Here is a 15,614-nt window from a genome sequence, read left to right on the forward strand (position 1 = left end):
GCCTGCTAAGTACTGTTAGTGATGAAAGGACTCAGCTAGGACACACCAGCTTAATTAAGACTATTGTAATCTCCTAAGACAAAGCCACTCAACTTCTGAAGACTGCTCAGAGTTTCTGTAATTTTGGTGCTATTCAACTTGCAACTGTAACTACAAATGTAGCTTTCATCAGCATTTTAAAATAATCAGTCCTCTTCCACATCCCTGTTTTCTGTCCTCAGCCCATTGCTCCAATGTGTTTACTGGCTCTTCTGCTTTTGCTACTGCTCTCATAGCATGCTTCCACCACCACATGAAGAATATATGTAGTAATGACGCTTAGTGACTCAATAGTAAGTGTCACCAGAAGACTTTCATATACTTTGCAAACATTGATACATTTCTTTATTTGTTCCGTATGTTCTAGTACTTACAAGATTTAAGATCTTGCTGAACAACACTGAAATATCATTGTGTTATCTGTCCTTCACAGTAGATTAAGCCTGTTCGATAAAATGAGATAGTCTTAATTCTCAGTAAAGTGTGGCGAAAGAAACGAAGATCCAGAGGCACTGCAGAATAATGGAACAAGTCTTTCACATATCCACTATCTTCTCTGTAATCTACATACTGGATGCGTAATTTAATTTCACGGCATTTTTCCAATCTTTGGATAGTCTTTTTATTATGGCATTGAGACTAAGAAATTAGTAGTTGTTTAAAGGCAAGGTGTACATCTCAAAATGCAGTTTGTCTTCTGAAAACTTAACTTTGGATGAATAAAAGTAAGCTGTACCCTGTACTGAGTCCCTTTAGTTCCAGCTTACTGTCCTCAAGACAATTCAGGAAGCATTTTGGTACCAAGACCTTGGAAAGAAAATATTCAGTATGATCAGTAAAGCAAGCACCTAAGATTCTCAGAACAGCCTCCCGTCATATTCAGGTCACGCTACGCCCACCTCGCCTTCCCTCCTCCATCATTTGTGTTTTAAAGGTCAAACAAGTGATGGTCCAGCTTGTACACTGTTCCGAACCAGTCCAGGGGAGCAATGGATCCCACAGCCGTACAGCCAGAAGGAACATTTCTGTTGATGTTTGTCGGGGAAGAATGGCTGGCAGCCAGCGTGGCACTGTCAGGCAGTCAGAGGCTGGCCCTTCTTCTGCTTCCAGGCTCTAAACCGTATTTAGCCATTTCTGCTGAGAACTACTGGGATGAAGCCCTCACGCGTGCTGGAGCGGATGAGTGGCAGAGGGACTGAAGGTGGCCGCAGTCGCCTGTCTCGGGAGGCCCGGCAGCTGGCCACGGCATTCCCAACAGCCTTTCCACGCGGAATTTAAGAAAAACCCAAACAACCCTCAAAACGCCTTGTTGGGAATCTCTCACAAAATCGTCTAACTTGCATCTTTCAGCTCCTTCAGCTACTGCCTCACACGGAGCGCGTTAATCCGGCTTCCCACCCGCAGCAGCCGTTCCCTGGGGCTGGGGACTCTGTCCGAGCCACAGTATTTTAGAAAAAAAAGGGTTTGTTTTTTTTGATGTTGGTCTCCTGATCCCGCGCAGCCCTGACTGCTCCCCGCAGGCGGACCGCCGCCATTGCCCCGGTGCGGGGCCCCGGTGCAGGGGGGAGGGTGTGAGCGTGTGTCCCCCCCCCCCGGCTCCGCTGAGGAGAGCGCCACGAGAACCTCGCGCGCCAGCCCACCCGCGCGCGCCCCTCGCAGCGCCCCTCCCCCGCCCGCGGCCCGCTGCGCGCGACGAACGGCCCCGCCCCTGCGCCTCCCTCCCCTCCGGCGGCGGGGGCGGGGCGGGCCCCGGATGCAGTCGCTGCCGCGGCGGCGCCCGGTTCCTGTGCGTGCCCTCGGCTGCCGCCCGCCCTTCGCGACATGTCGCTGGTGGCGGAGGCCTTCGTGACGCAGCTGGCCGGTGAGGGGCGGGGGCGGGCGGGTGGCGGCCCGGAGCGCCGGGGCCGAGCCCCGCTCCGTGTCAGGCGCTGCGCTCCGGGCCGCGGGCCGGAGGGCGGCGGCGGAGTGGGAGCCGCCGCGCTGGGCTCGCTCCCCTGGGTGACCCCTCCGGGCGGGGCTGGGGCGCCGAGGGACCGGGGAGGGGGCGGGGCGGCACGGAGCTCGGCCTCGGGCGCGTCTCCCGGCGCTCCGGGGGCGGGCGGGCCGCTCCGCACGGCTCCCCGCAGAGCACAGCGGTGCGGGGTCGCCAGGCCCCCCCTGTGCGGCGTCCGTGGCCCCTGCCCGTGCTGGGGCGCCTCGTTACTTTGGCTTAATGACTTCCCTGTCCCTGAAACTCTTTGCTTTTCTGCAGTGGTCCAAAGAACCGCATCGTATTTGTAGTTTCAGCAGCTGGAGTGGAGTCCGGCCGTGTGGGAGAGCTCGGTGCCGCCCGCTCCCCGCCGGCGCGTGCCGTGTTTCCGATGTTGCTCTCGTGAAGCCAAGAAATGTGGCGGTACCGGTACCTTTGCTGCATGTGAGCGCTCCTGTGGTCTGCTGCAGCCGCTGGGACGTGCGGGCTGGGTGTGAGCCTTGTCGTGAAGCAGCAGTGTGTGTCACTGTGGGGTTATTTAGTGAAAAATGGTATATGAGTCTGCTGTGAAGGAAAAAAACCCCGTGCGCCTTGGGTAGTTCCTGACTAGGGAGTTCCAAGTACGTTTAGTATGTTGCACGCTGAAAATCCGTTCATTGGCCAGTTTCTCCTTACTGGTTATTCTCTGTTCCCAATTTCTTGCTGCTGCACAAGCTCACAAGCAATAAACACTGCAAGGAAACAGCATTTTAACTGCTACTGACCTGTTGAGAAGGAAGCCGGTGTTTTGTCCCAGGAGCTGGGCCTTCTGCCGCTCAGTAGAGGCTCCGGTGTAAGAGTCCAAGTTGGATTCTCTACTATGAAAGTACAGTTTCCAGAGCAGGCTTGCACCTGACTGGTAGCTAAAGTGAAGGTGGTGGATCTTGAATCTGGGTGTGTAGAGGTAGCCACAGACAGTTGCGCTGGGCTCTTGGGTTGGCAGGCATTAGCACAAGCTGCGCTTATGTTCTAAGGGCCAGAGCCCTGCATCCTCAGGATGTGGAGAATACAGTGATGATCAGCATTGCTTCATGCCATTTGCTAGCCTTTATGGTGAAACACAAGGGTAACGACATCATCAGCACAGGAAAGACATGGACCTGCTGGAGCGAGTCCAGAGGAGGCCCACAAAAATGATCAGAGGGCTGGAGTACCTCTCCTGTGAGGAAAGGCTGAGACAGTTGGGGCTGTTCAGCCTGGGGAAAAGAAGGCTGGGGGGAGAACGTAGAGCAGCTTTCCAGTACCTGAAGGGGCCTGCAAGAAAGCTGGAGAGGGACTTTCTACAAGGGCGTGGAGTGGTAGGATAAGGGGTGATGGCTTTAAACTGAAAGAGGGTAGATTTAGATTAGAGATAAGAAAGAAATTCTTTACAGTGGGGGCGGTGAGGCACTGGCACAGGTTGCCCAGGGAAGCTGTGGCTGCCCCCTCCCTGGAAGTGTTCAAGGCCAGGCTGGATGGGGCTTTGAGCAACCTGGTCCAGTGGAAGGTGTCCCTAGGGGGTTTGGAACTAGATGATCTATAAGGTCCCTTCCAAAGCAAACCATTCTGTGATTCTATGACATATGTGAGTAGGTGTTGATTCTGCTGCATTGCTCTGCTCTGTGACCTTTATGAATATTCTAGAGTGACAGCTTGCTGATATTTACTTTTTCTTCTGGAATTGCAAATACAAACTTAAAACTGTACTGCATGTAGGGATCTTCATTGCTTTCTTGTTGAAAGTGCTGTGTTTCTTCTCAACAACTTCCCGCTAAACAAGCAAATTATTGTGAAATACAACAGATCCAAATTAAGTGTAGTGTAAGGAAACGTGTGTTTGAAAAACTGGAACAAGAAGACAAAGTTTTGCAACAACTGGCTCTTTCCCTCCTTGCTGAAGCATTCTTCCTCTGTTCCTGGAGAGATTCTTGCCTCCCCTTCGGGGTGATTGCAGTGCTGCTTGTACTAGTCTCAGGCTCGCATGTTAACAGTTGTGCTATTAAGGTGGTGCTTTGAGGGCATCAGAGCTGCTCAAGTACTTCTGGACCCTCCTACAATTTAATAAGCTTAAAACAGCAGCACCTCATCTTCTACCCGTCAGTCACAGGTTAAGTGATGCTCATTTTCTTTTTATAGGTAAGATAATACGTAGACGTCTAATAGAATAATACTGGCGGTACTCCTCTATTTTTGCAGAGCGGAAATGGTTGGTGCTTATTTTATTAATCTTGTACTTCTGATGGATATGCAGCTACTTACTGTGACTCAAGGTACAGTGCAAATCCTTGTTGCAGACCTGTCCACTGAATCATTCTTTAAAACAAAATTATGACACTGCCTTTGCTTTCCCAAAAGCGAATCAGTGTCAAAAGCAGTTATCTGCCTTGAAAATAAAAAATACCTTTGCCACTGGGTCGTGGCCTTCCTAGCTTGTCTGTGTTGTATACCAGGCCCAGACTGAAACTAAATAATAGTGAAATCACTCAATTTGTTCATATGGAAGATTTTTCTAGGAAAAAAGAGAAGTTACCCGGGATCTTGGCCAATACCCATCACACTTCTGGATTTCCCGAGACAGTGCACAGACACAGAGAATATTTCATTCTGGTACCAAGATATAAATGTCCCACAAAAGTAAGAATGTTTGAGAGGAAGAAAAATGGTGTATCTGCAAGAAAAAAATACCACTTAACAATGACACTTGTTTTAATAGTGTCTTATCCCCATATCTGTTGTTGTGAATACTGCCTTTCTGTTATGTATGGATCGAACTGTGAGAATGATTGAGATTTTTTTTCTGTGTCTGTAAAAATGAAATTTGATTGGGTTGTCATCGAGGGTCCTGTTTGTGAAGACGGTCACTTTGTCATGGCAGTTGCAATGAACTACCGCTGCTCTAACATGTAACAGCTATAAAGCATGGGTCTTTGCATGCAGGGGTTTTAAAGACTATTGTACCAGCATGGTTTGTTTTCTAGAAGTGTTTTAAAAGCTGAGGGAAGGGCTTTAGTAGAGGAGAGGACCGTAACTTTCTTTACACACTGGCTTGCTTGTGTATTAGATTTTTTTTTTTCTTAAAAGTACTACCTATTTTCACCTTTTCTGCACCTTGTGCATTCACTTCTGATGTGCCTGTTCACTGTCTCGGCACAAAATGAAACACAGAAAATACCATCTGAATGCAAGAAAAACTTTTTTTACTGTGAGGATGGGTTAAAATTGATGCAGGTTGCTCAGAGCAGTTGTGGAGTCTCCATCCTTGGAGATGCTCAGTACAGAACTGGAGATGGCCCTGGGCCTCCAGAAGTGCCTTCTGCGCTCAGCTGTTCTATGCCCATCAGTTGCTCAACCCGCTTGCACTGCTGCAGTGACTGAGCACCCTCTCTGTGCAACGTGCATTCACCTGAACATGCTGAGCATAGCCTGCTGCTGTAGTGCGTTGGTAATCAAATACAAAGCAATGACTAAATCCCTTATGTGGAGTAAAGACTTGCTTCAGTGCCATTCAGCTCTTCGCTTATTCAGTAATATAAAGAGGTTGATGCTGTGTCTCAGGGAATAATAAATATTTCCATAGCCTCATGATTTGCAAGCATGTTATGTCACATTTTAAATCGTCTTATTTCTGAACTGTAGAAAATATTATTTGGGTAATATGGTAGAGAATTTGTTTAGTAGTTCAGCATCAGTCACATATTAACGGGATAGGAAATGAGTGGTTATATTGTAAGAAGAATTAACGTGCCAGCTTTCAGGTGGTCCAGAATATTAATCTTTCTAACTCTAGTAGTTTTGAGAAGCTGACTACTCAAATAATCTATAAAAGATTGTTGAAAAGATGTTTAGTTGATCACTGGATTACTCAGTATGCTTTACTTTTTTTTTTTTTTCTCCTCCCAAAACATTAGTTTTAGATCAATGATCAGAAGAGAGAAAATAATATCCTTGTTTATCCTTTGATCTCTGGAAAATTGCTTCTGTTTATTGCTGTTGAGTTACATCCAACAGTCTTAGGCTAGTTTTAATACTAAGGGAAATGAATGCAGTTTGAAAAACAGATGCCCTTCTGCCTTTAGATATTTTACATTCTTAGTGAGTGTATCTCCAATGTGACATGCCAAAGCAAAAATAAATCTCTGGTGTGTGTGTTTTATGTATTGAGACAAGCTGCAATTTGGCTGAGAACAAATACATAGGGAATGAAACCTGGCCACCTAAATTGTTCCTGCACGTGAAGACATAAAATTTAAACTGAGTATGCATTTTGTGAATCAACGTGTGCATGGGTAAATGTTAACATTTCTGGCACGTGTAAAGTGAACAAAATAGTTATTCTTGTGTAATAGTAGGTTGTCTGCAGCACAGATTGTTTAAGCCTGCTGCAGAGGTGCTTGTAGTCAAAAAGAGGTGATGTGAAAATACCGAATTTGTCAGTCTGTATGATTTATCTTACAGTGTTCTTTTACGTGTGCTTTTTTTTTTATTGGTAATCAAACCGAAAGGAATCCCTTTAACTCTTGTTCAGTTTCAGTAAACAAGTCTCTTGCACTGCTCTTGCCAATTCGTGCTCAGACACATATGTTTTATGACTTGATTTGGACCAATCCTTTGAGGGGCTTGCCTATCTAATCTTTTTTTAGGTCAGGGAAAAAATGACTTTCACAATTATTATACTACAGTACATATTTCATTTTGAGATATTGTTATTTCTTGTTTTTAAGAAGCAATATAATTGCAGTTTATAATAGAATATGCTTCTGTAGTTGTTTCTGGCTCCATTAAGGCTAAGCAGTCTTTCTCTAATCAGCATTTTATTGTTACGTGTTTTCTGCTAAAGTAATATCTTCTCTTCTCATGCCAGAAATGAGATTGCTTTAGAAATAATGGTAACAAAATTAGGAAACGAAAAGTAACATGTATTTGATATTGTCCAGTTTGATTTGCAAGCGAGCTTTCATCAGTTGTAGAGTGCTTTGGCTACGAGTGCTGTTTAGGGGCCTAACTGTTCAGCTCACAAGAGGTCTTAGAGGAACGGCTTTGGAGAGGAACCAGATTTTTCTCCTCTTTCTTGCTCTTTTTTTCCTCTCTGGTGCTTGGATGCTCTGTTCTCTGACTGTCCCCAGGCAATAACCTGGTCTCCTCCTGTAGGTTTGGATCTGATGAGCTGTTTCGTTTTCAAAATAAGAACGAATGAAAGGGCTTGGTTGCTGTCCTTCTTTGCTCTAGTTGAGCAGGTGTTGCATGTTGCCATGCTGCTTGGCATTTTCAGCTGTCTCTTTTGAAAGCGAGTGAGAAACCGCAGGTGCATGCAAGCCGTGGGGAGGACAGAGAGAAAGTCTGCACCAGGTGCTGAAATTTTTATTGTTGTTATTTTAAAATTCCGATCTTTAGTTATTAAGAAGAACGACATAGATGTCACGTGACCATGGATGTTTTAGTACAAACTGGAAGAAGTTACATGTGGTAGTAAAAGCTATGAAATGCATAGGAAGGATTGGAAACATCAAAGGAAAAAAATACAATGGTGCTGCAAAGAATACAGGAAAAATTGATACCAGTCTCATTTTGGGGGGAAAAAGCCCAACCAAAAAACTGGAATGTAGTATACTGAATTGGAAAGTAAAAATGCTGAGAGATGGGAATTTTTAGCAGTTCTGCCTTCTAGCTGTTGTGTAATGAAATTGAAGCCGATGTAATGCTTGCATCCCTAGCAAGAACTTTCAGTCCAACCCCATGTGTAATTTTTTTTTTGTTTTGCATTTGAACGCCAGACTGGAGAAACTCTGGATGCATTGGAGTGTGTTCACTGAAAGCCTTGGGAAAGAAATGAGGAAGACTGTGAGGATATGATTAAGAGGATAATTGTTTTCAGATTTTGAAGCAGCGAGCCTGCAGTGTTTCCCAGGGGTGGGGCAGGCCTGCGAGGTGCTATTGCTGATACCGTTGTCTGGTTTGGGCTGACTTGACGACTGTGAGCCCTGAAGCAGCATCTGCCCTCTTGCTAGTGGCTTCCCCCCCACCCCCGACTGCACCAGTGCTGTTTGCATTTCTACCCTGCAGAGCTCTCCTGCCTAGGGATCTCAGCCCTCTTGACCCTTCGCAAGACTCTGACACGCACAGTCTCTGTTGTCATCACTCTTATCTCCTGGCACTGCTGCGCTCGGGGCTGTGGGCAAGCTCGCAAAGAGAGAATGAAGGGGAGCCTTAACGAAAGGCCAGAGGGGCCAGGGCTGGGTGAGCAGGGGTTGTGTGTCTGGGTGGGGAGCAGCTTTTGGAGCAGGTATGGGATATTGAGGTCCTGTCTGGTGGGACAGACGTGTAAGATCTCTGTTGTGGATCAGGGTAGGGGTGCTGTGGGTGAGAAAGCAGGGAGCTCCTTGGGTTGCTTTGCAGAAGTGGTGTTCAGACTGCCTGCCAAACACCCTTAGGGGAGGAGGAGTTCAGACTACCACAGAGAAGAGGGGAGCTAAATCTAAGAGAGCTTTCAAAGGACTGATTTGAAGTATGCAAATGTAGATAACATGGTGAAGAAATGTCCCAGTCCAGTAAGGCACTTAAGGCATTCATGAGTATCATACCTCCGTTGTCCTACTCTTCACAGCTCCTGTGCTTCAAGTTTCACTTCTTGAGTCAGGGCCAAAGAGGGGCAAGGGTCTTAAGTAGCACAAAAGGAAGGGATTGATTTAGAGATCTATAAAAAGATATAATTAAGAATTACAGATCATCTCTCAGATGGAGCATTTGTGCTGAATATCAGGAATAAGTAAAATAGCTCCAGCTTGTCAGGACTTTATAAATAAATCTTTTGAGATTATTTAGCTGGCACACTCTCTAATTTTTCTGAAGAAATCCAGATGTTGATTTAGGAACAACTTTTATTTATAGATTTGATTTTGTTGACATTTTTTGGCCTCCTCTCCTGACAGGAGGCATGGTTCTGCAAGCACAGGGATGCTGAGCCGTCTCCCTCCTGTGGCCTCCACTAGCAGAGAGAGCGCTGAGCACCCTGGAGGGTTGAACCACAGCTCCTACGCTCGGGAAAGTCAGCTCAAAGACGGGAACAGAACTGGGCTAATGCTTAAGTACATGCAATTAATAGCTTTCTTGGAGGGTGAAGAAGCAGATCGTGTCACGCTAAATGGCTGCTGCAGTAATGTCACATGCTGACTCTTAGTGATGCAGCCACAGGAAACTCAAGTTTGAGAACTGCTGTTGAGATTGAGTCTTTACATTGACAGTCTGCTTGATCGATAAATTACTGAACAGTCGTGATTTATCTGAATTGCAATATCTCTATGAAGGAGGCCTGGGATGGGTTTAAGCAAGTGATGTAATTATTTGATACATAATTTAATGCATACTGTCTAATACTGTTTAACTTGTGTGGTAGTTTTCATTTGGCAAGGCACTGTGAAACACTTTTTGGTCCTTTGTCAGCAGAGCCAGGGAGTTGCTGATGCTTTCCTTTTATTTTTTGGCACTTGTTAGTTTACAGGATCAGGCCAATTACATGAAATTGATCTGTACTCAGTGTGGGTGGGTGGAACTGGTGGATCTTAAGGAAGCTAATTCACGACTTTCTCGTACTTCCTTTATTGATCACTGTTAATGTAAGAGATGTAGATTTTTAACTGCTTTGATTCCAAAGTGGCTGCAGCTTCACTGTATTAATAAAAATATACCCCTCTACTTATTTGTTGTAATAGAGAGAAACACATCAATCCCTGGCATTTTCTTTTTGAACAATGTATTGTTACTTGAAAATATGACAGATTTATATTATGAAAAGAGAATGAAGTGATCATCTGCTTCTTTTTGGTGCATCTTAACATTGAGCAGCTAATAATCCTCTTTCCTTCTGGAGTCTGTGGGACAGTTTTACGTGTGGTTTTCTTTGGGTTGCTACAGCTAGAACATAGCAAGCAGCAGGTACCCCACATAGCACCACTCATGGGAAACCAAAAAAGGTAAGTGTTTTCCTGCTGGTTGTTGCGATGCTTGCTGCATAATGTTTGGAGACTTGTAAGTAATGTTGGATGTGGATGTTGCCCAGATGTAAGACTAAATTTCTTTGGAGTGTTTACTCTTGTGAGAAAACAGTTTTGAGGTATCTCATTATAATTTAATCAAATTTGTACCTAGGGAGAGGCTGAAAGAAACTATGTGGAAATAATGCGTAAGTTAATCTCTCCAGCTGTAATATTGCAATACAGTGATTCAAATCAATGCCAACTTTTTTTTGTTCATTTTTAATAGAGGATGTCTTGCCTCTTGGCTGTTTTAACAGGCCTTTAATGCCATGTGAACCAAACTGGTAAATACAGATGTTTTAGTTTTTCTCCTTTTTATGCAAGTTTAATATAAAAGTGTTTAAGAAGACCATAACAGAAAGGAAACTGATCCATGCAAATGGTGATGACTTTAGAGAAGGAGTAATCTTTATTTCTGTACGATCCATAAACTTCTTAACATTTCAGGAAATTGAAGAAGATCAAATGTTCCCGAGCCAGGTCCTAGCCTCACCTACACAACAGCATGCAGTGAAATGCATGGAAGAGATTGTTAGTTGACAGAGTGCTTCATGTACAGAAGCAGAAAGAAGATTTCAAAGGATAAATTGCTAGCATAATGAGAATTGAGTAAATTTTAGTTTATGGGAGATTTGGGGCTGAGATTGTCTTGATTTACTTCTCACTGTAGAGTTTCAGTACTTGAGAAATAACAGGATAGTAACATTCGGTGTTAGTTCTTTAGTCTTGATTCTTGTTAGGCATACGCTAGTTTTATAACAGAAAAATATTTCTATCTGCATTGCCTTCCAAAAATGTTCTTGCCTCATCAAATTTCTATGGTAATGCTAAGAGCTGGGAACAACCTAATTGCAAGTTGAGTGTTTTCCTACAAAAATTTTTAACCTGTTGATAACTTCATTTCCCATACAGGAGGGGGCATCTTGATACCTGGATCCAGAGGTCTCTGGCGTTTGTCTGTGGCTGATACTCAAGAATGCTGCAGCTTGACAAAAAGTGTGCTAAATGAGTGGCAGACCAGCAGAGCAAACCGCACCACATACCCTACTGCTTGAAACTAGCTAGTCATGCTAGACCACTGAAACAGCTATATTGTTGTTTAGCATATTCCACAATTTAACATGCAGAGTATTTTGTGTCTTCTCATTTTCACAGTCAGAGTCTTACTTTTTTAAGTAACAGGATTAAAGGCACAACTGTAAACCATTTATTTCATTACATCTCTTTCATCATTATGAAGCTACTTGGGGAAGGTAGATGAAAATGTCTGTTTCCCCCATTCATCCAGGCAGTACTGACACAGGATGAATAGTTTCCCAGTAATTCAGAGTGCAGGAGTTGGAACCAAGTTTTATACACTCATAGAGAGACCCTGAACAGCCTGGACAAGGAATTGGTGGGGCTGAGGCACTGTAGAGCATCTTGGGGATGTGGTGCTTTCTCTTGCACAGACTTCACTAGGAGAATGCTATTGCAGCCTCTCATTCGTTGAATTAAAATTCATCTCTGCAAGTATCCTATGTCCTGTTTTGAGAGCATTAGTTGGAGCTGAGATGTGCATAGGCCTCAGGTGAGCTGCTGATCCCCTGCTGATAGTGGGGTGCAGTGCTCTTAAGTGTCTCCTCTTACAGCGTATGTGCATTCTTCTCTCTTACTGTTCCAAAAGTATTTGGGTGGATAAAGTCTTATTATTGAAATGGCAGTCAGAAACAGCTGGAAATGTTTAAAGCAGAATGCTATTTGAATATCTGTCTCTGGCCTTAATGTTGCTCAAGTAAAATACTTCACCACAACGTCTGAAAAATGCACCTAATACAATACATTTTTAGTGGCAAAGAATTTGACGTGACCGTCATGACTCATTCTGTGTTTTGGAAGTTTTTTTGTAAGAGCAGAAATGATGTATTTTCTAAGTCAGTCTCTGACATGACGGGTGAGGAGTCTAGGAATCTGTTTTAATAGGTAGTTACAAAGCTGAGTCATGAAAACTCCACTGGGAACAAGCAACACACCAGTTCACAGAATTTTCTTCACCAGTTCACAGAATTTTCTTCTAAAAGTCTAATTTGACACCTAAGAACCCTGTTAACACTTTCAAATCTGCATTTTCTATGCTAAACTGTTAATAAGTAAAACACTTTGACTAACAAACATGTTGAGCTTAGTAAAATTTTCGTTCATTTTTAGTCATCCACAAAACCAAAGAAGATTTTATGTAGGTGGTCTACTTCTCCGGTTGTTGTGCTGCTGCACCTGTGGAATTCTCAGCTCCTAGGATAACAAGGCTTATGTGTCCATCTCCCTTTAGTTCTCACTTCCTGGTAACTTTTGAACTCGAAGCTCATTTCAGAGAAATTTAACGGGAGGACTGGTCCCACAGATGGTTGTTTCCTATAACTGGCATTAAAACAAGCAATGTGATAGTGAAGCAGGGAAAGACAACAGTATGAGGCTTGCTTGTCCTGAACAAACAGCAGACAATCCACATGAAAGACTAAATATTTGAATTGGTTAAGCATGGGAAAAGTTTCAGCAGGGTGGGAAAACAACTTTCACTAAAGACTGGAAGCCTGAGAGACAGACCCATTGAAAACCACACAATAGTAATTCCTCTGATTATGGAGGCAGAAGGAAGAACCAAATAGTTCCTTATTCTTAAGATATGTAGAGAAGCTGTTCCTGGAAGGCATACGTCTATGCAGTTGTTTCATCCTGTGAGCAGCTAATGATAAAAGTGCCTGTTGCGTAGGATCTAACACATAAACGGGATTCTACATTGAAACCATCTGAAACTGAATTGACATCACATTTGTTACTTTTCTTTTTATATACCTAGTGCCGCAGTAGCTGTGGTTAGCAGGGAAACGAACATCTACAGACCAGAAGATTATAGTTGCCGCAGGATAAACTGGATTTGACTTCATTAGTGCACAAATGATAAGTTTGTGAGGAGTTATTATAGCATTAATCAACTTGATGGATTGGAAATATGACAGAACTGAAACAGCGTGTAATATTAGTGCCTATTATTCTACAAATTATGTCTTCACCTACATTCATAAGGCAAGAGTCATTGCCGTACATTAAAGATGTTACACACTTTCTCTTGTGGAGGCATGTGACATCCCTTCAGCGATTCCTCCTGCTCTCTTCCCCCAACGGGGCTCAGGTCTCTCTTAGCTGCATGTTTTCATCTTACAATTAATTGAACGTGTCTTGGGAGCTGATACTGGAATTTAGCTTGCACCTTATGAACCTGGACATCTCATGTAGCAGTATATATTTAAACTTCTTGCGCCATCAGAAAAAAAAAATAATCATACTCTAAACATCGTGGAAGAGAGAGAGTGAGTAGAAACTGGAAGATATGGGACAGATAGTGAGTGGGTATTTAATTCTTTGATTTCCAGAGGATTACACGGGCTTTGTGTATGCTCCTCTGGTATCATTGAACATGATCTGCTGCATGCAATTCTGAATGCATGCTCCAGAATATTTTTTCTAAGATATGAGTAATAATACGTGAATCGTAAAGTTGATTGTTTTAAAATCCAGTCTGTACAGTGATAGCAAAATCAGTTATCTTTTGTCTGGTCTATGTACGAAGAACTGAAGGCCTGGGTTCAGGGCTCGTGCGCGTGTGTCCACCTCCACACACGGCCGGAATAGTGACCTCCTCTGAAGACGGTCAGGTCCCAAGTGCAGGGGGTATTATTCATTCATTTTCTTTGAACTGATGAAATTTGGCGTTCAAGGTGCACTGGTAATGAAGGCTGAGATTTTTGTGTGGCTGTTTGTCCTTGTTTCATTTACTTATCAAAAGGTATAGATTAGTACACAACTAAACTGTGAATGAGTGCAAAGGTTTTAAACTACCCTTGTCCTTTCCTTCCCTCAAGTTAAGCGTGTGCTCCTCTCTACTAAGGCTGTGCAATAAGGACTTCATACCATGACTAATGAAATTAGGGTCAGCAGATATGGATTATGAAAATCTGTATGTGACCAGTAGAATGTGGAAGGAAAATTTAAGCCGATAAAGGCAAACAAGTTACAAAAAATATACTACTTGTGTTTTAGTTTATAGTATGGATATGGCATGCCTTAGCAGCAATGTAGTTTTTGGATTCTGTGTGCCAAGAAGCTCTTTTATATCTCTCTCCCTCTCTCCCTCTCTCCCTCTCCATGGCCACATGTAGCTTAGTGCCAAGTTCAGACGAGAATTAGTGTTTGAATTTCTTGAAATATACCTAGGTCTTTTGTTGGAAAATGAAAAGTTCACTTGATTTTTGTGAACCTGAAATATTTCAGCCACGTGCTGGTGTGAAAATAGGCCACTTCCAGTTTGGGCCGGAATATAAAAATTGGATATAAATCTGACACTTCAGTCTGAAGAGGGTCAGGCAAATACATTCAGTAGAAATGGGCCCATACAATTTGAAGTTCTCCGTACCATTTTGGGCATGTAAAAAGGAAGTTTTCACTGGTTGCCTGGAGTATTTATGAGATCAGTGTACCTTTGTGACTTAGTTGCTTCTGTAAGTATCTCAGAGTCCAGCGCTGCGAAGTTCGCTAAAGTACAGTAATAGCATTCTTAATTTCCTTATTCCATTTGCTCTTGAAAGACTTCAGTGGATCTGAAGAAATGTATGTTAGATAAATTATTTTAAATAGTTAAGGCTGTAGTGCCGCAGACACTATCATAGTCTCTTTTTATTTAAAGAAGTGAATGTACTTCCATCTCAAGAATTTTTACTCCAGGGCAAAACTTTAATGGAGGGGTGTAAAACCAGTAACTGCTACCATAAAGCATAAAACATTTTTTCATGACACTTAAATGTGATTAGTTGCTTTCTCATGCCCATACTAGTATAGCTTTGATAGGCTCTGTGCCTTAATGTTAGTTGCAGTGACCTTTGCAAAAATGTGTACAGTGTTATAAGCTTTAGAGTTCTATGTGACTTCCATAAAAGTTAATACTTCATGAGTATCCAAAAAGAATGATAGTTAGAAAATTATGCATTTTTTCCCACTTGGTTTCTGAGGGCAAAGACACAAAGAATGACCTTACTGAAGCCAGTGGCATATTTCTGTTTGAACCACACAGTTGTTTATAGACATGATTGCTTTAAAAAAAAGAAAAAGTGATTAGAGCATTGATTTTGTTAACAAATAGTTAGTTTGGGTAGAACTCAAGGTTTGAATTGGTATTTAAAAATAGATTTTTAGTTGGGCATTAACAAGGAATGTAATGGAGACAAAACAGTGTGAGGACCTGTTATCTTAATGCTACCATTAACAGTAAATCAGTACTGATTATTATTTTTGCCTTCCCATAAATTCAAATGGTGTGCAATTGATTAAGTGCAACGGTTCTCAACTAGAAGATGTGATTGTCTTTTATTTCTTTGCCCTTTTTTTTTTTTTTTTTAAACAACTCTTGAACTGTTTTGGACAACTGATGATGCATTTTTTTTAGTGGATATTGACATTCCAGTTTCAGGGTTGACCAATACATGATTTAAAGCAATAGGTAGTCCCAGTTGTCCTGGTGGGTAGGT

The 15,614-nt window shown here is 43.0% G+C and overlaps 1 protein-coding gene across 1 annotated transcript in view; it reads left to right on the plus strand.

Moving 5' to 3' along the window:
- Window positions 1-1,767: 1,767 nt before the first annotated feature.
- MTX2 (metaxin 2) overlaps window positions 1,768-15,614 on the plus strand; it is a 36,383-nt gene continuing 22,536 nt past the window's right edge. Inside the window, exon 1 of the mRNA XM_075429605.1 lies at window positions 1,768-1,900. Coding sequence (XP_075285720.1) covers window positions 1,861-1,900 — 40 coding nt within the window. The 5' untranslated portion in view covers window positions 1,768-1,860. The remainder of the gene's footprint in view (window positions 1,901-15,614) is intronic.

The sequence above is a fragment of the Opisthocomus hoazin genome, chromosome 9 (genome assembly GCF_030867145.1).
Source record: "Opisthocomus hoazin isolate bOpiHoa1 chromosome 9, bOpiHoa1.hap1, whole genome shotgun sequence".
In the NCBI taxonomy this organism is placed as follows: Eukaryota; Metazoa; Chordata; class Aves; order Opisthocomiformes; family Opisthocomidae; genus Opisthocomus; species Opisthocomus hoazin.